This window comes from Hyperolius riggenbachi, chromosome 1, assembly GCF_040937935.1.
Source record: "Hyperolius riggenbachi isolate aHypRig1 chromosome 1, aHypRig1.pri, whole genome shotgun sequence".
In the NCBI taxonomy this organism is placed as follows: domain Eukaryota; kingdom Metazoa; phylum Chordata; class Amphibia; order Anura; family Hyperoliidae; genus Hyperolius; species Hyperolius riggenbachi.
This window is the reverse complement of record NC_090646.1, coordinates 679,980,856-680,003,823: the sequence shown is the minus strand read 5'-3', so window position 1 is coordinate 680,003,823 and position 22,968 is coordinate 679,980,856. Positions and strand designations below refer to the sequence as shown.

The window sequence follows — 22,968 nt, the reverse complement described above, 5'->3', positions numbered from 1 at the left end:
TACATGTTACGCATAGAGTGACGTCATATAAACAAATTCAAAAAGTAAAACTACATCTAAATGTAAAAATAAAATAAAAATACACATATATTTACCTAAAACACATACTATTTACATCCCATCCTCCCAAAAATACCCACATAAATATTTACCTAAGGGTCTAAACTTTTTAAATATCTATGTAAAGATGAAATATTTCTATTTTTTTTTTTCATAAGCTTGTAAATAGTGATGGATGCAAAACGGAAAATATGCACCTTTATTTCCAAATAAAATATTGTCGCCATACATTGTGATAGGGACATAATTTAAACGGTGTAATAACCGGGACAAATAAGCAAATACAATACGTGGGTTTTAATTATGGAGGCATGTATTATATTAAAACTATAATGTCCAAATACTGAGAAATAATGACTTTTTTCAGTTTTTTTTCTTATTTTTACTGTTAAAATGCATTTACAGTAAGGTAGCTCTTAGCAAAATGTACCACCCAAAGAAAGCCTAATTGGTGGCGAAAAAAACAAGATATAGATCAGTTCATTGTGATAAGTAGTGATAAAGTTATAGGCTAACGAATGGGAGGTGAACATTGCTCGGATGCATAAAGTGAAAACGACTGAGGGCTTAAGTGGTTAAAATGCAAATGAATCTGGAAGTACCTAAAGACCCCTGGATTTGCTTGCCTTTCCTTGCCTAAGCTGAAAGCCCCTCAGCAAAAACTTCGTAATCATTACCTCGCAACGGCTCACTGTCTTATCTCTAAACATTGGAAATGCGGAACAAGGTATAAAATGTCAGTAAGGTTGAACATGTGACTGCCATCATCCAAGATGACGTGCATATTTTTTTTTTAAATATCTTTTTGATCTCAGTATTGTTAATTTGAGTATGTAGGATTCAGAATAGCGCACATGGACGGCATCACCAACTTCTGACTTCCTTTCCGTTCTCTTTCTTCTCTCTTTTTCGCCATTCCTTTTTTGCTAACATCTCCTCTCTCCTCTACTCTATTGATGATTCTAGATATGGAGGGTTTTGATCTTAGGTTGGCCCTTATATATAATGTAACATTTGCACATTGATGAGACTTGAGGTTGCTAGGGGCCCCCTGGGATATAACGATGTTGACTGGGCTAATATTTGCCAGGTATTCTTTATTTATTGTCACATGCTCCTCCGTGACTTCTCCTAGACACAACCATCACTAATCAGAGACTTACATATCTATCACCTGACCACACTGATCACATGCTTCTCCATGACTTCTCCTAGACAAGTCACACTTGTCACATGCTCCTCCGTGACTTCTCCTAGACACAACCATCACTAATCAGAGACTTACATATCTATCACCTGACCACACTGATCACATGCTTCTCCATGACTTCTCCTAGACATGACCAATGCTAATCAGAGACTTACATACCTATCACCTGACCAGACTGATCACATGCTTCTCCATGACGTCTCCTAGACATGACCATTGCTAATCAGAGACTTACATATCTATCACCTGACCACACTGATCACATGCTTCTCCATGACTTCTCCTAGATACGACCATCACTAATCAGAGACTTACATATCTATCACCTGACCAGACTGATCACATGCTTCTCCATGACTTCTCCTAGATACAACCATCACTAATCAGAGACTTACATATCTATCACCTGACCACACTGATCACATGCTTCTCCATGACTTCTAGACATGACCATCACTAATGAGAGACTTACATATCTATCACCTGACCACACTGATCACATGCTTCTCCATGACTTCTCCTAGACACAACCATCACTAATCAGAGACTTAAATATCTTTCACCTGACCACACTGATCACATGCACCTCCATGACTTCTCCTAGACATGACCATCACTAATCAGAGACTTACATATCTATCACCTGACCACACTGATCACATGCTTCTCCATGACTTCTCCTAGACACGACCATCACTAATCAGAGACTTACATATCTATCACCTGACCACACTGATCACATGCTTCTCCATGACTTCTCCTAGACATGACCAATGCTAATCAGAGACTTACATACCTATCACCTGACCAGACTGATCACATGCTTCTCCATGACGTCTCCTAGACATGACCATTGCTAATCAGAGACTTACATATCTATCACCTGACCACACTGATCACATGCTTCTCCATGACTTCTCCTAGATACGACCATCACTAATCAGAGACTTACATATCTATCACCTGACCACACTGATCACATGCTTCTCCATGACTTCTCCTAGACACGACCATCACTAATCAGAGACTTGCATATCTATCACCTGACCAGACTGATCACATGCTTCTCCATGACTTCTCCTAGACACGACCATCACTAATCAGAGACTTACATATCTATCACCTGACCAGACTGATCACATGCTTCTCCATGACTTCTCCTAGACACGACCATCACTAATCTCTTTTTCTCCATTCCTTTTTTGCTAACATCTCCTCTCCCCTCTACTCTATTGATGATTCTAGATATGGAGGGTTTTGATCTTAGGTTGGCCCTTATATATAATGTAACATTTGCACATTGATGAGACTTGAGGTTGCTAGGGGCCTCTGGGATATGACGATGTTGACTGGGCTAATATTTGCCAGGTATTCTTTATTTATTGTCTTTAGATAATATTTGCTGATATTCTTGGTGACTATGTTCTGTGATTATTTGCTCAGCTCTATTTGTATGTTATCTATTCGATTGATAACAATTTGACATAAAAATTCTTCTCCCTATCTTTTATCATTTTTTATATACAATTTTTTCTATATATTTTGACTTTCGCCTTTCTAATCATAATCCTGGATGTTTTATTGTACATGTGAACAAATCAAAAAGACCGCACTCACGTCAGTGGGTAAGCTGGTGCCGGGCTCCCAGGCCATCACATCCAATCATCATGAAGGAGTCCGCACACAGACTAATCGGAGCAATCACCATAAATTTATTGTCCCATCACATGTATAGATACAAGAGTCTGACCTGCGTAGGCCGACGATCGTTTCGGGGCCACTCAGGGTCCCCTTTATCAAGGCGGGTAGCAGAAAAGACATATACGATATGTCTTTTCTGCTACCCGCCTTGATAAAGGGGACCCTGAGTGGCCCCGAAACGATCGTCGGCCTACGCAGGTCAGACTCTTGTATCTATACATGTGATGGGACAATACATTTATGGTGATTGCTCCGGTTAGTCTGTGTGCGGACTCCTTCATGATGATTTATTGTACATGTGGACATTTGTGTGGTGATGGGCATTTATTTATTATTTTCTATATGTTAGGGCCCTTTTCCACTAGCAATCGCTAGCGTTCACGCTGAACGCTAGCGATTGCTGAATCGCAATTACCGGCGATTCCCCGACGTTCGCGGCCGCGATTTTGCTATGCTATGCACTGCATAGCAAAATCGCGGCAATAATCGCTCCGCCGCGCGATCGCGATCCGGTCAAAAACGAATCGCGGTAGTGGAAATGACCTACCGCGATTCCTATGCTAAAAGCAAACTGTAGCGATTTGACAAATCACTAGCGGTTTGCGGTTTTGCGATTAAGCAATCGCAAACGCTGTAGTGGAAAAGGGCCCTTAATGCTATTTATACTCAGGCTTTAGCAACACATAGTTTGTCCCATTGGCATACATTCTCTGAAGAGATCATCATTATTTATTTATGTATTACTTACTATATATATATATATATATATATATATATATATATATATATATATATATATACGTTTGTTTGTTTGTTTCTCCACCACTGACACTGAAGCCAACATAAACTTATGATATAATGAATAGTATGTGTAGCAATAGAGCATTATTAGGAAATAAATAATTCTAATATTGTTGCCAGTACAGGAAGAGTTAAGAAACCTCAGTTATCTGTGCAAAAGCGCTTCACTGAGCTCTCTGACTAATTTGTTTTCTGGAGCACTTATACATCAAAGAAACAGCCAGAGACAACTTCAGATACGATTTTTCAAAGGGTCATTAGCTCTGCTTGTTTTATAGTTTGAAATACAGAGTGTGGCTGGTATTTGCAAATATGACAGAATTATGCAATTTTATATAAAAAAAAGCTATCTGAAAATGAAAATATGAGACTCTTTTCTTTGCTGCTAATGTTCTATTAATGATCTGTACTACACATACAATTCATGATATCATAAGTTTATTTTCGCTTTAAGGTGGCCATACACTGGCCGATTTGCCATCAGATTCAACCAACAGGTAGATCCCTCTCTGATCGAATCTGATCAGAGAGGGATCGTATGGCCACCTTTACTGCAAACAGATTGTGAATCGATTTCAGCCTGAAACTTATCACAATCTATGGAGCTGCCGCTGCTGCCGCCCCCCCCCCCCCCCCCCGGATACATTACCTGCTCCGCCCGGCGCGAGTCTCCGCTGTCTTCTTTTCCGCTTCTGCTCCGCTCCGCTCTGGCTACTGAACTTCCTGTCCAGGGGAAGTTTAAACAGTAGAGGGCGCTCTACTGTTTAAACTTCCTGCCGGGACAGGAAGTTCTGTGTAGCTCTGGAGCCCGAAGCGGAGAAGAAATGGTCTGGAGCCTGCAGCGGAGAAGATGACCAGGGGACGCGCCGGCCTGAACAGGTAATGTATACCCTCTGTATTGCGTCGGTCGTCGGGCATTCGAACGCCGCTAACAACGCACTCCAGACCCGCCGGCGACCGAGAAATATCTTCCGCACAAAGGAGTCAACGGGAATCGACGAACGATCGATTTCGGACAGAAATCGAACGTTCTGTCAGAGGTGTGCGCGGCGATTTCACAGCCGTTTCGATCACTGTATATCGGCGGGAAAATCGTTAGGTGTATGGGCCCCTTTAATGTCACTTTAACAATTAGTTTATAGGGTTGCTCTGCATATAGGATTGCTCATGGAGAAGCATGTGATTTGTTTTAACAGCTGATAGATTCACAAAGCTCTGATTTGCTGTGATCACACCCTGCTTTAGCACATCATTATGACTAGCAAATCAGAGACTTACATATCTATCACCTGACCAAACTGATCACATGCTTCTCCATGACTACTCCTAGACACAACCATCACTAATCAGAGACTTACATATCTATCACCTGACCAGACTGATCACATGCTTCTCCATGACTTCTCCTAGACACAACCATCACTAATGAGAGATTTCCATGTGACCAAACTGATCACATGCTTCTCCATGACTTCTCCTAGACACAACCATCACTAATCAGAGACTTACATATCCATCACCTGACCAAACTGATCACATGGTTCTCCATGACTTCTAGACATGACCATCACTAATCAGAGACTTACATATCTACCACCTGACCAAACTGATCACATGCTTCTCCATGACTTCTCCTAGACACAACCATCACTAATCAGAGACTTACATATCTATCACCTGACCACCAGAGGCGTAGCTAGGGTTTCCAGCGCCCGGGGACAAAGACTATTAATGCGCCCTGTAAGGTCAAAAAAGGGGCGTCGGCATGGTAATGGGTGGGGCCAAATGTACATGACCTTAGCAGTGGTGTAAAAGGTCTGGCAGGGAAGTTTGAGCTCTGCCATAGTGTTTCCCCCCAAAATACATGTAATCTGACAGCATTTCACCAAAAATACATGTAATTTGGCAGAGGTTCCTCCAAAATACAGATATTTGACAATGGTTGCCCCAAAATAGACACAATCTGGCAGCAGTGGTTCCCCCAACATACATATAATCTGGCAGCTGTTCCCCAAAATACACTTAATCTGGCAGCAGCGGTTCCCCAAAAATACAGTTAATCTGGCAGCAGTTTCCCCAAAATAGGTGCCCCCAGTATAGGTAACCAGGTCTATAGGTGTCCCCAGTGGTAGTAACCAGGTAAATAAAAAAAAAAAAAACACAGGTCACAGCTGGGCGCCCCTAGGGACCCAGCGCCCGGGGGCACTTGTCCTACCCCGCCCACCCCTAGCTACGCCCCTGCTGACCACACTGATCACATGCTTCTCCATGACTTCTCCTAGACATGACCATCACTAATCAGAGACTTACATATCTATCACCTGACCAAACTGATCACATGCTTCTCCATGACTTCTCCTAGACACGACCATCACTAATCAGAGACTTACATATCTATCACCTGACCAGACTGATCACATGCTTCTCCATGACTTCTCCTAGACACGACCATCACTAATCAGAGACTTACAAATCTATTACCTGACCAGACTGATCACATGCTTCTCCATGACTTCTCCTAGACATGACCATCACTAATCAGAGACTTACATATCCATCACCTGACCAGACTGATCACATGCTTCTCCATGACTTCTCCTAGACATGACCATCACTAATCAGAGACTTACATATCCATCACCTGACCAGACTGATCACATGCTTCTCCATGATTTCTCCTAGACATGACCATCACTAATCAGAGACTTACATATCCATCACCTGACCAGACTGATCACATGCTTCTCCATGACTTCTCCTAGACATGACCATCACTATTTAGAGACTTACATATCTATCACCTGACCAGACTGATCACATGTTTCTCCATGACTTCTCCTAGACACACCCATCACAAATCAGAGACTTACATATCTATCACCTGACCACACTGATCACATGCTTCTCCATGACTTCTCCTAGACATGACCATCACTAATCAGAGACTTACATATCTATCACCTGACCAGACTGATCACATGCATCTCCATGACTTCTCCTAGACACGACCATCACTAATCAGAGACTTACATATCTATCACCTGACCAGACTGATCACATGCTTCTCCATGACTTCTCCTAGACACACCCATCACTAATCAGAGACTTACATATCTATCACCTGACCAGACTGATCACATGCTTCTCCATGACTTCTCCTAGACATGACCATCACTAATCAGAGACTTACATATCCATCACCTGACCAGACTGATCACATGCTTCTACATGACTTCTCCTAGACACGACCATCACTAATCAGAGACTTACATATCTATCACCTGACCAGACTGATCACATGCTTCTCCATGACTTCTCCTAGACATGACCAATGCTAATCAGAGACTTACATATCTATCACCTGACCAGACTGATCATATGCTTCTCCATGACTTCTCCTAGACATGACCATCACTAATCAGAGACTTACATATCTATTGTAATGAGCTGCTCAGCTGCCTGTGCAGGCAGGCAGCTTTTTGACCATTGTTTAGGTTTGCATGCTGCAGGACTCTGGAAAGAAGAGCTTCTGTCAGTTTTGCAGCTTGTGCTTGCTGAGTAATTTGCATATGTTGTCATGCAAATTGCCTGGCCACATTCATTGGAGGCGTGTACTATAAGTACTATGTGTTTCCCACAATGCTGGGCTGGCCATAAGGATTTAGTCCTGTGTAACACTCCTGCCGGGAGTGTCAGCCCTACTCTCTGTTTGAAGATCAGCTTAGAGTAATTCCTGGAAAACTGCACTAGGCAGGTTTCCTTAGTGCAGTTAGGATTGCTTATCTGTTTGTTTGTTCTGTTGCTATTGTCCTGTCCCAGCGGTGGTCGACAGGAAATGGTTCTGATCTCTGTTCTTGGAGTATAGCTAGTACAGTGGTTGCTACCAGCTATCTCTTCTGATCTGTCTCACTTGGATCGCGCTAGCATCTTGCGCTAGCGCTGTGGATCCTTCTGTTCTGTCTCCTTGGATCGCACTAGCCACTTTGCGCTAGCGCTGTGGATCCTTCTGTTCTGTCTCCTTGGATCGCGCTAGCCACTTTCCGCTAGTGCTGTGGATCCTTCTGTTCTGCTACTCTGTACCTGGATCGCGCTAGCCACTTTCCGCTAGCGCTGTGGATCCTTCTGTTCTGTCTCCTGGGATCGCGCTAGCCACTTTCCGCTAGTGCTGTGGATCCTTCTGTTCTGCTACTCTGTACCTGGATCGCGCTAGCCACTTTTGCTAGTGCTGTGGATCCTATCTCTCGCTTGTCCCTGTTTTCATGTGTCTGTCTTGTCTGCTACGAACGCTTGCTGGAGGCTCGGTGAGGTAACCGTTAAGCAAGCGCTCGCGTCCTCTGTTACATGTTTGTCTTGTCTTGGTTAGTTAGGCGTGCTTGTCTCTATTGTGCTTATCACGTGGAGACCGCGCACGAACGCGTGCACTGTTGCGAATGAGTGTGGTGTTCGCGTTCATTTAGCGTTTGTTATTTTCCTTGTTATTCTCATTGTATTATTTGCTGTGCCTTTGCTAACCTCGTATTTCTGTTCTGATCTGCCTTGTGTCACGTCTTGCGATCGCACCTCTCGCGATCGCGTTACTATTTCATATCTGCTGTTGTGTGTGCACTGTCGCGGGGTGGCGACTAGGTTGGCACACACACATACAACCTGTTCCTTTGCTCATTCTCATTCGCAATCGCCTCTCTTGCGATTGCGTTCTGCGCTTCGTACAATTCCTGTCTGGCATTTGTGGAGGTACAGAGGATTGGTTCCTCTGCACTCCTCAGCGCCATCTGCCGAAAGAAATTTCCCTCTACTGGTGCGTAGCACCTTTTGCTGGGTACCTGCAATTACACGCTTGTGGAGGATTTCCGTCGTGTCAGCGCACGTGTTGTGCGCTGATCACGGAGAAAGGTCCACAATCGTTACATCTATCACCTGACCAGACTGATCACATGCTTCTCCATGACTTCTCCTAGACACGACCATCACTACTCTGTATGCCTAGGGACTCAGCATGACATGCCTCATTGACTTCCGTGAAGTGGTCATAGGTCTACAAAGACAGCTGCGATCCGGATGTACACCTCATTCTGTGCATGGATTGCAAGAGGAGGGCTTGCTACTTTAGCTACTACTTTTACTGTTTTGTTTTAGAGTTTTCACTACAACAGGTACCTTAATCTAGAGTCAGTGGTACTATAATAAAAAATTATTACACAAAGAATGGGCAACATGGTGGATATCACTTTCACCTTGCAGTGCTGGGTTCCCCAATTCAAATCCCAGCCAGAGCATTATAATTTAATTGGGTTCCCCCTAAAATTGGCCTTAGACGGAAATGGACATATGACTATGGAATGGATTAGATTGTGAGTTCCTCTGAGGGACATTTAGACTATGACTATGGTAGGGTTAGAGTGTGAGCTCCTCTGAGGACAGTCAGTGACATGGCTATGTACAGTGTAAAGTGCTGCAGAAGATGTCATTGCTATAATAATAATAATAATAATAATAATAATAATAATAATAATAATATGGTAGGACATTAGACAAATGGCTATGGACATGGCTATGTAGTCTGTAAAGTGCTGCAGAAGATGTCGGTGTAATATAAATACATAATAATGATATATAATACTCACTACTCATATTACTACTTGTAAAACTGCTCAGTACCTCAGCGTGATGAAAGGAAGCAGCTTTGAAAGTCACTTTGCCATTTGCGCGTTTGGAGATCATTTTGTGAAGTCCATATGCCAGAGAATACACAGCCAAATAAACATTGTACGCCTTCTGGAAGGTGTCCATCTGCAAACCTTTTAGTTGAAATTCACCCAGTGTATGATTTATGTTGCAGAATTTTTGTGAATATTTGTTTGAGCTTCTGAAATTGTGGGTTTGACAGGAAAACACTTCTCGCCAAACCTGTGCCGTGAATATGTCCTTCGGAAACCTGGATGGGCTGGCACTCAGTACATAGTCCTTAAACTCAGGAATTTCGCCTTGGTTAAACTCCAGAACCAGCGAACCATTAAAATAACTCCCGAAAACATCAAGATTAAAGTCGGTAAAAGAAGACAACATGGGACAAGAGATAAACAGAAACTTTTTGGCTTGCCATTTTTTTAATAGGAACAGAAAAGAAAACGTTACCGGCCCCATGTAGAGTATGATCACCTGGGCTGTGGAGTGATCTATTGCTTCATAAACAGCGGCAAAGGTTCCGGATGCTTTCTCGGAAATCAGAGTGTAAAACTCGACACAGATCCCGTGTTTAATCATCTCGCTCCTCAGCTGCTCACTGGCGGCCTGGTGGCTGTCATCCTTATACGCAATAATGCCCACCCAGTTCCACCCAAAGGATTTCAAGACTTCAACAACCGCTCTGTGCTTTGTGCTGTAATTGGGTACAGTCCTGTAAAATGTCGGAAATTGTACTCGATCACTTAAGAGAGGGTCTGTAGCCCCATAGCTGACCTGCAAAAATATATCTTAGGTTTGAAAAACAACGAAACCCAACAGTGAATAAGGCTAATTCTAATAGAAATTTGGTCGATACGTAAATATAAACAGTGTACTAAAGTGAGAGGGTGGACAGAATATCTGCTTTACATTATCTGCACAACGTGAGTTGCATTATGGAAGCAAATTATCTGCACTACTCACCAGTGTGCTATGGCTAAAAAATATGACAATTACAGTATAAAAACATCCAATAATAACACACCACTCTTAATTTCCCCACTTTTGGGGGAAAAGCGAGTCTTATAGTCCAAAAAATACAGTAATCCAAAAATCAAAAAGTCCAACTAATCTTCCAACACCACGCCAAAAGATGAAAGTGCTTACCAGATTATAGACCGAATTTACTGTATAAGGTCTATGATAGCATTTCCTAACCAGCAGCAGGCACTTGCACCACTGATCTCCAGTGTGGTCCACGTTAGCAGATAAGATTATGGTCACTAACCCAATGTCATTCCAGCATGTTATCGACCATAAAAAGAAGAAGAATGCTCCTAAGAGTGTACTGTTAACACTCTTTGAATTTAGCTGATTAACAAAACACATGAAACATAGAAAATCACTTACATCCGGGCCTGTGTTACAAGGATCTATTCACAAGTAAGGCATGCAACATAAAAACACTGGGGGCACCGTCCCAGCATAAACATCTGCAACACCCAACCGGTTTCGCTACAATAGCTTCCTCAGATGATACGTGGGGACGCGTGCAGTGCAATTTATCTCTTACCTAATAAGCCAAAGTGACACTGATCCATTCCATAACCAAAACATCATTTTGGGGCCCCAGAGGGTCCCCTTTGTCAAAGTAACATCACAGAATGGTAACAATGAGCATATGGGAGACACACATATATAAGCAGTATAACACAGATAACCACACCCCAATATTCAAATCTGCCACCAGAAAATGCAAAAAATTAGCTTATGACAACAATAGACCAAAATAATGTGCATGCAAAGAGATCAGCTGGTAAAAATATGAAGCCAGCTTGTAGACCTGCCCCTCCAATGGTCCAGTGTCCACATACCTCAGTTGTCCCCTGTTCAGCTACCGTGTTCTGAGAATGACTCCTAATTAATAATATGTTGTGTGCAGAACTCCAGCCGTTAGGGCGGAAATCCCACCTCTACACCCACCCGCTCGCAGCACCGGATTAATGTGAGCAGCAGGCTCACTAGTTGCCGATGCTGTCCACCCCCGCAAGGCCACATGGGCACTGTGACATCAGCCACTGCCTCTGCATGAATGGGCGGCGGCTGCAAAGCAGGTCCTCCCCATCTGAGTACGTCGCCTTCCCTGTCATTGTCGTAGCAACTGAAGGAAACACCGCTTCATCTGCCACACACCCCCTTCAATCGTCACGGACGACATGGGGTTGGCACATTCTCATGTCTCCATCGCCAAGCAACAGAACCATCCATCCACTGAGTGTGCGGACCCGTTGAATTGTTCATATTGATTATTTGGTCCTGCACCTCAGGAGTGGTGTGCAATTCTTCTTCTTCTGCTATTTAATGAGCCAAAGGATGCCCATCAATCATTGGTACGCTGGAAAAAACAGGAAGTGCGGACAGTGCAATGTCACTTCCGGTTTCCGTCATTTCTGCCAAAAAAATCTGCATTCACCACCATATAACTAATGGGCAAAATGCGGAAAACTGCAAACAAATGGAAATCCTGTGTATTTTAATTGTGAAGAGTTTCCTGTACCACAGGCCCAGATAAAGTTACAGTAATTTCTATGTTTTATGCCTTTTGATATTGAACTAAATTGAAAGAGTGTTAACAGTACACAATTAAAATCATTCCCGCATCACTCAGTCCCATGCACGCCTTCAAGACTTCTCAAGAGCCGCTCCAACACTATGGAACTCCCTACCTCCACCCATTAGGGCAGCCCCCTCCTTCAACATCTTCAAGAAAGCCCTCAAAACTCACCTTTTCACTCTGGCCTACTACCCATCACAAGTGCTCTAAACCCACAGCTGAACTCTGGTCCCCTAAGTGTCATGTCCCTACCTCTCCCTCTAGATTGTAAGCCTTTGGGCAGGGTCCTCCTTTTGTGTCCTACCTGATCATGCACCTCCATTACTGTGCACCCATGCTATGCATCTGAGTGAACTGGACTTGCCTAATCTCACTGGACATGCTCCATCCAGTGACTAAGCATTACCATGTACTCATACTGTGCTGCGTGATCTCCATGCTCCCCTCCAGTGACTAAGCATTACCTTGTACTCATACTGTGCTGTGTGATCTCCATGCTGCATCCAGTGACTAAGCATTACCTTGTACTCATACTGTGCTGTGTGATCTCCATGCTCCCCTCCAGTGACTAAGCATTACCTTGTACTCATACTGTGCTGTGTGATCTCCATGCTCCATCCAGTGACTAAGCATTACCTTGTACTCATACTGTGCTGTGTGATCTCCATGCTCCATCCAGTGACTAAGCATTACCTTGTACTCATACTGTGCTGTATGATCTCCATGCTCCATCCAGTGACTAAGCATTACCATGTACTCATACTGTGCTGCGTGATCTCCATGCTCCCCTCCAGTGACTAAGCATTACCTTGTACTCATACTGTGCTGCGTGATCTCCATGCTCCCCTCCAGTGACTAAGCATTACCTTGTACTCATACTGTGCTGTGTGATCTCCATGCTGCATCCAGTGACTAAGCATTACCTTGTACTCATACTGTGCTGTGTGATCTCCATGCTCCCCTCCAGTGACTAAGCATTACCTTGTACTCATACAGTGCTGTGTGATCTCCATGCTCCCATCCAGTGACTAAGCATTGCCTTGTACTCATACTGTGCTGTGTGATCTCCATGCTCCCCTCCAGTGACTAAGCATTACCTTGTACTCATACTGTGCTGTGTGATCTCCATGCTCCATCCAGTGACTAAGCATTACCTTGTGCTCATACTGTGCGGTGTGATCTCCATGCTCCCCTCCAGTGACTAAGCATTACCTTGTACTCATACTGTGCTGTGTGATCTCCATGCTGCATCCAGTGACTAAGCATTACCTTGTACTCATACTGTGCTGTGTGATCTCCATGCTGCATGTATTCCTGTATTGTCATATTGCTGTATGTCTCCCTTCCCTAATCTCCATGCTGCATCCAGTGACTGAGCATTACCTTGTACTCATACTGTGCTGTGTGATCTCCATGCTCCATCCAGTGACTAAGCATTACCTTGTGCTCATACTGTGCTGTGTGATCTCCATGCTGCATCCAGTGACTAAGCATTACCTTGTACTCATACTGTGCTGTGTGATCTCCATGCTCCATCCAGTGACTAAGCATTACCTTGTACTCATACTGTGCTGTGTGATCTCCATGCTCCATCCAGTGACTAAGCATTACCTTGTACTCATAATGTGCTGTGTGATCTCCATGCTCCATCCAGTGACTAAGCATTACCTTGTACTCATACTGTGCTGCATGATCTCCATGCTCCATCCAGTGACGAAGCATTACCTTGTGCTCATACTGTGCTGTGTGATCTCCATGCTCCATCCAGTGACTAAGCATTACCTTGTACTCATACTGTGCTGTGTGATCTCCATGCTCCCATCCAGTGACTAAGCATTACCTTGTACTCATACTGTGCTGTGTGATCTCCATGCTGCATCCAGTGACTAAGCATTACCCTGTACTCATACTGTGCTGTGTGATCTCCATGCTGCATGTATTCCTGTATTGTCATATTGCTGTATGTCTCCCTTCCCTAATCTCCATGCTCCCATCCAGTGACTAAGCATTACCTTGTACTCATACTGTGCTGTGTGATCTCCATGCTCCCATCCAGTGACTGAGCATTACCTTGTACTCATACTGTGCTGTGTGATCTCCATGCTCCCCTCCAGTGACTAAGCATTACCTTGTACTCATACTGTGCTGCGTGATCTCCATGCTGCATCCAGTGACTAAGCATTACCTTGTACTCATACTGTGCTGTGTGATCTCCATGCTCCATCCAGTGACTAAGCATTACCTTGTACTCATACTGTGCTGTGTGATCTCCATGCTGCCATCCAGTGACTAAGCATTAACTTGTACTCATACTGTGCTGTGTGATCTCCATGCTCCATCCAGTGACTAAGCATTACCTTGTACTCATACTGTGCTGTGTGATCTCCATGCCCCATCCAGTGACTAAGCATTACCTTGTACTCATACTGTGCTGTGTGATCTTCTCCATGCTCCCCTCCAGTGACTAAGCATTACCTTGTGCTCATACTGTGCTGTGTGATCTCCATGCTCCATCCAGTGACTAAGCATTACCTTGTACTCATACTGTGCTGTGTGATCTCCATGCTCCCATCCAGTGACTGAGCATTACCTTGTACTCATACTGTGCTGTGTGATCTCCATGCTCCCCTCCAGTGACTAAGCATTACCTTGTACTCATACTGTGCTGCGTGATCTCCATGCTGCATCCAGTGACTAAGCATTACCTTGTACTCATACTGTGCTGTGTGATCTCCATGCTCCATCCAGTGACTAAGCATTACCTTGTACTCATACTGTGCTGTGTGATCTCCATGCTGCCATCCAGTGACTAAGCATTAACTTGTACTCATACTGTGCTGTGTGATCTCCATGCTCCATCCAGTGACTAAGCATTACCTTGTACTCATACTGTGCTGTATGATCTCCATGCCCCATCCAGTGACTAAGCATTACCTTGTACTCATACTGTGCTGTGTGATCTTCTCCATGCTCCCGTCCAGTGACTAAGCATTACCTTGTGCTCATACTGTGCTGTGTGATCTCCATGCTCCATCCAGTGACTAAGCATTACCTTGTGCTCATACTGTGCTGTGTGATCTCCATGCTCCATCCAGTGACTAAGCATTACCTTGTACTCATACTGTGCTGTGTGATCTCCATGCTTCATCCAGTGACTAAGCATTACCTTGTACTCATACTGCGCTGTGTGATCTCCATGCTCCATCCAGTGACTAAGCATTACCTTGTACTCATACTGTGCTGTGTGATCTCCATGCTCCCCTCCAGTGACTAAGCATTACCTTGTACTCATACTGTGCTGTGTGATCTCCATGCTCCATCCAGTGACTAAGCATTACCTTGTACTCATACTGTGCTGTGTGATCTCCATGCTCCCCTCCAGTGACTAAGCATTACCTTGTACTCATACTGCGCTGTGTGATCTCCATGCTCCCCTACAGTGACTAAGCATTACCTTGTACTCATACTGTGCTGTGTGATCTCCATGCTCCATCCAGTGACTAAGCATTACCTTGTACTCATACTGTGCTGTGTGATCTCCATGCTCCCATCCAGTGACTAAGCATTACCTTGTACTCATACTGTGCTGTGTGATCTCCATGCTGCATCCAGTGACTAAGCATTACCCTGTACTCATACTGTGCTGTGTGATCTCCATGCTGCATGTATTCCTGTATTGTCATATTGCTGTATGTCTCCCTTCCATAATCTCCATGCTCCCATCCAGTGACTAAGCATTACCTTGTACTCATACTGTACTGTGTGATCTCCATGCTCCCATCCAGTGACTGAGCATTACCTTGTACTCATACTGTGCTGTGTGATCTCCATGCTCCCCTCCAGTGACTAAGCATTACCTTGTACTCATACTGTGCTGTGTGATCTCCATGCTGCCATCCAGTGACTAAGCATTACCCTGTACTCATACTGTGCTGTGTGATATCCATGCTGCATGTATTCCTGTATTGTCATATTGCTGTATGTCTCCCTTCCCTAATCTCCATGCTGCATCCAGTGACTGAGCATTACCTTGTACTCATACTGTGCTGTGTGATCTCCATGCTCCATCCAGTGACTAAACATTACCTTGTACTCATACTGTGCTGCGTGATCTCCATGCTGCATCCAGTGACTAAGCATTACCTTGTACTCATACTGTGCTGTGTGATCTCCATGCTCCATCCAGTGACTAAGCATTACCTTGTACTCATACTGTGCTGTGTGATCTCCATGCTGCCATCCAGTGACTAAGCATTAACTTGTACTCATACTGTGCTGTGTGATCTCCATGCTCCATCCAGTGACTAAGCATTACCTTGTACTCATACTGTGCTGTGTGATCTCCATGCCCCATCCAGTGACTAAGCATTACCTTGTACTCATACTGTGCTGTGTGATCTTCTCCATGCTCCCCTCCAGTGACTAAGCATTACCTTGTGCTCATACTGTGCTGTGTGATCTCCATGCTCCATCCAGTGACTAAGCATTACCTTGTGCTCATACTGTGCTGTGTGATCTCCATGCTCCATCCAGTGACTAAGCATTACCTTGTACTTATACTGTGCTGTGTGATCTCCATGCTTCATCCAGTGACTAAGCATTACCTTGTACTCATACTGTGCTGTGTGATCTCCATGCTCCCCTCCAGTGACTAAGCATTACCTTGTACTCATACTGTGCTGTGTGATCTCCATGCTCCATCCAGTGACTAAGCATTACCTTGTACTCATACTGTGCTGTGTGATCTCCATGCTCCCCTCCAGTGACTAAGCATTACCTTGTACTCATACTGTGCTGTGTGATCTCCATGCTCTCCTCCAGTGACTAAGCATTACCTTGTACTCATACTGCGCTGTGTGATCTCCATGCTCCCCTCCAGTGACTAAGCATTACCTTGTACTCATACTGTGCTGTGTGATCTCCATGCTGCATGTATTCCTGTATTGTCATATTGCTGTATGTCTCCCTTCCCTAATCTCCATGCTGCATCCAGTGACTAAGCATTACCTTGTACTCATACTGCGCTGTGTGATCTCCATGCTCCCCTACAGTGACTAAGCATTACCTTGTACTCATACTGTGCTGTGTGATCTCCATGCTCCATCCAGTGACTAAGCATTACCTTGTACTCATACTGTGCTGTGTGATCTCCATGCTCCCATCCAGTGACTAAGCATTACCTTGTACTCATACTGTGCTGTGTGATCTCCATGCTGCATCCAGTGACTAAGCATTACCCTGTACTCATACTGTGCTGTGTGATCTCCATGCTGCATGTATTCCTGTATTGTCATATTGCTGTATGTCTCCCTTCCATAATCTCCATGCTCCCATCCAGTGACTAAGCATTACCTTGTACTCATACTGTACTGTGTGATCTCCATGCTCCCATCCAGTGACTGAGCATTACCTTGTACTCATACTGTGCTGTGTGATCTCCATGCTCCCCTCCAGTGACTAAGCATTACCTTGTACTCATACTGTGCTGTGTGATCTCCATGCTGCCATCCAGTGACTAAGCATTACCCTGTACTCATACTGTGCTGTGTGATATCCATGCTGCATGTATTCCTGTATTGTCATATTGCTGTATGTCTCCCTTCCCTAATCTCCATGCTGCATCCAGTGACTGAGCATTACCTTGTACTCATACTGTGCTGTGTGATCTCCATGCTCCATCCAGTGACTAAACATTACCTTGTACTCATACTGTGCTGCGTGATCTCCATGCTGCATCCAGTGACTAAGCATTACCTTGTACTCATACTGTGCTGTGTGATCTCCATGCTCCATCCAGTGACTAAGCATTACCTTGTACTCATACTGTGCTGTGTGATCTCCATGCTGCCATCCAGTGACTAAGCATTAACTTGTACTCATACTGTGCTGTGTGATCTCCATGCTCCATCCAGTGACTAAGCATTACCTTGTACTCATACTGTGCTGTGTGATCTCCATGCCCCATCCAGTGACTAAGCATTACCTTGTACTCATACTGTGCTGTGTGATCTTCTCCATGCTCCCCTCCAGTGACTAAGCATTACCTTGTGCTCATACTGTGCTGTGTGATCTCCATGCTCCATCCAGTGACTAAGCATTACCTTGTGCTCATACTGTGCTGTGTGATCTCCATGCTCCATCCAGTGACTAAGCATTACCTTGTACTTATACTGTGCTGTGTGATCTCCATGCTTCATCCAGTGACTAAGCATTACCTTGTACTCATACTGTGCTGTGTGATCTCCATGCTCCCCTCCAGTGACTAAGCATTACCTTGTACTCATACTGTGCTGTGTGATCTCCATGCTCCATCCAGTGACTAAGCATTACCTTGTACTCATACTGTGCTGTGTGATCTCCATGCTCCCCTCCAGTGACTAAGCATTACCTTGTACTCATACTGTGCTGTGTGATCTCCATGCTCTCCTCCAGTGACTAAGCATTACCTTGTACTCATACTGCGCTGTGTGATCTCCATGCTCCCCTCCAGTGACTAAGCATTACCTTGTACTCATACTGTGCTGTGTGATCTCCATGCTGCATGTATTCCTGTATTGTCATATTGCTGTATGTCTCCCTTCCCTAATCTCCATGCTGCATCCAGTGACTAAGCATTACCTTGTACTCATACTGTGCTGTGTGATCTCCATGCTCCCATCCAGTGACTAAGCATTACCTTGTACTCATACTGTGCTGTGTGATCTCCATGCTCCCATCCAGTGACTAAGCATTACCTTGTACTAATACTGTGCTGTGTGATCTCCATGCTCCATCCAGTGACTAAGCATTACCTTGTACTCATACTGTGCTGTGTGATCTCCATGCTCCCATCCAGTGACTAAGCATTACCTGGTACTCATACTGTGCTGTGTGATCTCCATGCTCCCCTCCAGTGACTAAGCATTACCTTGTACTCATACTGTGCTGTGTGATCTCCATGCTCCCATCCAGTGACTAAGCATTACCTGGTACTCATACTGTGCTGTGTAATCTCCATGCTGCATCCAGTGACTAAGCATTACCTTGTACTCATACTGTGCTGTGTGATCTCCATGCTCCATCCAGTGACTAAGCATTACATTGTACTCATACTGTGCTGCGTGATCTCCATGCTGCATCCAGTGACTAAGCATTACCTTGTACTCATACTGTGCTGTGTGATCTCCATGCTCCATCCAGTGACTAAGCATTACCTTGTACTCATACTGTGCTGTGTGATCTCCATGCTCCCATCCAGTGACTGAGCATTACCTTGTAATCATACTGTGCTGTGTGATCTCCATGCTCCCCTCCAGTGACTAAGCATTACCTTGTACTCATACTGTGCTGCGTGATCTCCATGCTGCATCCAGTGACTAAGCATTACCTTGTACTCATACTGTGCTGTGTGATCTCCATGCTCCATCCAGTGACTAAGCATTACCTTGTACTCATACTGTGCTGTGTGATCTCCATGCTGCCATCCAGTGACTAAGCATTAACTTGTACTCATACTGTGCTGTGTGATCTCCATGCTCCATCCAGTGACTAAGCATTACCTTGTACTCATACTGTGCTGTGTGATCTCCATGCCCCATCCAGTGACTAAGCATTACCTTGTACTCATACTGTGCTGTGTGATCTTCTCCATGCTCCCCTCCAGTGACTAAGCATTACCTTGTGCTCATACTGTGCTGTGTGATCTCCATGCTCCATCCAGTGACTAAGCATTACCTTGTGCTCATACTGTGCTGTGTGATCTCCATGCTCCATCCAGTGACTAAGCATTACCTTGTACTCATACTGTGCTGTGTGATCTCCATGCTTCATCCAGTGACTAAGCATTACCTTGTACTCATACTGCGCTGTGTGATCTCCATGCTCCATCCAGTGACTAAGCATTACCTTGTACTCATACTGTGCTGTGTGATCTCCATGCTCCCCTCCAGTGACTAAGCATTACCTTGTACTCATACTGTGCTGTGTGATCTCCATGCTCCATCCAGTGACTAAGCATTACCTTGTACTCATACTGTGCTGTGTGATCTCCATGCTCCCCTCCAGTGACTAAGCATTACCTTGTACTCATACTGCGCTGTGTGATCTCCATGCTCCCCTCCAGTGACTAAGCATTACCTTGTACTCATACTGTGCTGTGTGATCTCCATGCTCCATCCAGTGACTAAGCATTACCTTGTACTCATACTGTGCTGTGTGATCTCCATGCTCCCATCCAGTGACTAAGCATTACCTTGTACTCATACTGTGCTGTGTGATCTCCATGCTGCATCCAGTGACTAAGCATTACCCTGTACTCATACTGTGCTGTGTGATCTCCATGCTGCATGTATTCCTGTATTGTCATATTGCTGTATGTCTCCCTTCCATAATCTCCATGCTCCCATCCAGTGACTAAGCATTACCTTGTACTCATACTGTGCTGTGTGATCTCCATGCTCCCATCCAGTGACTAAACATTACCTTGTACTCATACTGTGCTGCGTGATCTCCATCCTGCATCCAGTGACTAAGCATTACCTTGTACTCATACTGTGCTGTGTGATCTCCATGCTCCATCCAGTGACTAAGCATTACCTTGTACTCATACTGTGCTGTGTGATCTCCATGCTGCCATCCAGTGACTAAGCATTAACTTGTACTCATACTGTGCTGTGTGATCTCCATGCTCCATCCAGTGACTAAGCATTACCTTGTACTCATACTGTGCTGTGTGATCTCCATGCCCCATCCAGTGACTAAGCATTACCTTGTACTCATACTGTGCTGTGTGATCTCCATGCTGCCATCCAGTGACTAAGCATTAACTTGTACTCATACTGTGCTGTGTGATCTCCATGCTCCATCCAGTGACTAAGCATTACCTTGTACTCATACTGTGCTGTGTGATCTCCATGCTCCATCCAGTGACTAAGCATTACCTTGTACTCATACTGTGCTGTGTGATCTCCATGCTCCATCCAGTGACTAAGCATTACCTTGTACTCATACTGTGCTGTGTGATCTCCATGCCCCATCCAGTGACTAAGCATTACCTTGTGCTCATACTGTGCTGTGTGATCTCCATGCTCCATCCAGTGACTAAGCATTACCTTGTACTCATACTGTGCTGTGTGATCTCCATGCTCCCCTCCAGTGACTAAGCATTACCTTGTACTCATACTGTGCTGTGTGATCTCCATGCTCTCCTCCAGTGACTAAGCATTACCTTGTACTCATACTGCGCTGTGTGATCTCCATGCTCCCCTCCAGTGACTAAGCATTACCTTGTACTCATACTGTGCTGTGTGATCTCCATGCTGCATGTATTCCTGTATTGTCATATTGCTGTATGTCTCCCTTCCCTAATCTCCATGCTGCATCCAGTGACTAAGCATTACCTTGTACTCATACTGTGCTGTGTGATCTCCATGCTCCCATCCAGTGACTAAGCATTACCTTGTACTCATACTGTGCTGTGTGATCTCCATGCTCCCATCCAGTGACTAAGCATTACCTTGTACTAATACTGTGCTGTGTGATCTCCATGCTCCATCCAGTGACTAAGCATTACCTTGTACTCATACTGTGCTGTGTGATCTCCATGCTCCCATCCAGTGACTAAGCATTACCTGGTACTCATACTGTGCTGTGTGATCTCCATGCTCCCCTCCAGTGACTAAGCATTACCTTGTACTCATACTGTGCTGTGTGATCTCCATGCTCCCATCCAGTGACTAAGCATTACCTGGTACTCATACTGTGCTGTGTAATCTCCATGCTGCATCCAGTGACTAAGCATTACCTTGTACTCATACTGTGCTGTGTGATCTCCATGCTCCATCCAGTGACTAAGCATTACATTGTACTCATACTGTGCTGCGTGATCTCCATGCTGCATCCAGTGACTAAGCATTACCTTGTACTCATACTGTGCTGTGTGATCTCCATGCTCCATCCAGTGACTAAGCATTACCTTGTACTCATACTGTGCTGTGTGATCTCCATGCTCCCATCCAGTGACTGAGCATTACCTTGTACTCATACTGTGCTGTGTGATCTCCATGCTCCCCTCCAGTGACTAAGCATTACCTTGTACTCATACTGTGCTGCGTGATCTCCATGCTGCATCCAGTGACTAAGCATTACCTTGTACTCATACTGTGCTGTGTGATCTCCATGCTCCATCCAGTGACTAAGCATTACCTTGTACTCATACTGTGCTGTGTGATCTCCATGCTGCCATCCAGTGACTAAGCATTAACTTGTACTCATACTGTGCTGTGTGATCTCCATGCTCCATCCAGTGACTAAGCATTACCTTGTACTCATACTGTGCTGTGTGATCTCCATGCCCCATCCAGTGACTAAGCATTACCTTGTACTCATACTGTGCTGTGTGATCTTCTCCATGCTCCCCTCCAGTGACTAAGCATTACCTTGTGCTCATACTGTGCTGTGTGATCTCCATGCTCCATCCAGTGACTAAGCATTACCTTGTGCTCATACTGTGCTGTGTGATCTCCATGCTCCATCCAGTGACTAAGCATTACCTTGTACTCATACTGTGCTGTGTGATCTCCATGCTTCATCCAGTGACTAAGCATTACCTTGTACTCATACTGCGCTGTGTGATCTCCATGCTCCATCCAGTGACTAAGCATTACCTTGTACTCATACTGTGCTGTGTGATCTCCATGCTCCCCTCCAGTGACTAAGCATTACCTTGTACTCATACTGTGCTGTGTGATCTCCATGCTCCATCCAGTGACTAAGCATTACCTTGTACTCATACTGTGCTGTGTGATCTCCATGCTCCCCTCCAGTGACTAAGCATTACCTTGTACTCATACTGCGCTGTGTGATCTCCATGCTCCCCTCCAGTGACTAAGCATTACCTTGTACTCATACTGTGCTGTGTGATCTCCATGCTCCATCCAGT

At 44.7% G+C, this 22,968-nt stretch overlaps 1 protein-coding gene across 1 annotated transcript in view; it reads right to left on the bottom strand.

Annotated features, from left to right (window-relative positions):
• Nucleotides 1-22,968, bottom strand: part of LOC137544534 (vomeronasal type-2 receptor 26-like) — a 48,645-nt gene that overhangs the window by 16,408 nt on the left and 9,269 nt on the right. Inside the window, exon 4 of the mRNA XM_068265624.1 lies at nucleotides 9,431-10,231. Coding sequence (XP_068121725.1) covers nucleotides 9,431-10,231 — 801 coding nt within the window. The remainder of the gene's footprint in view (nucleotides 1-9,430; nucleotides 10,232-22,968) is intronic.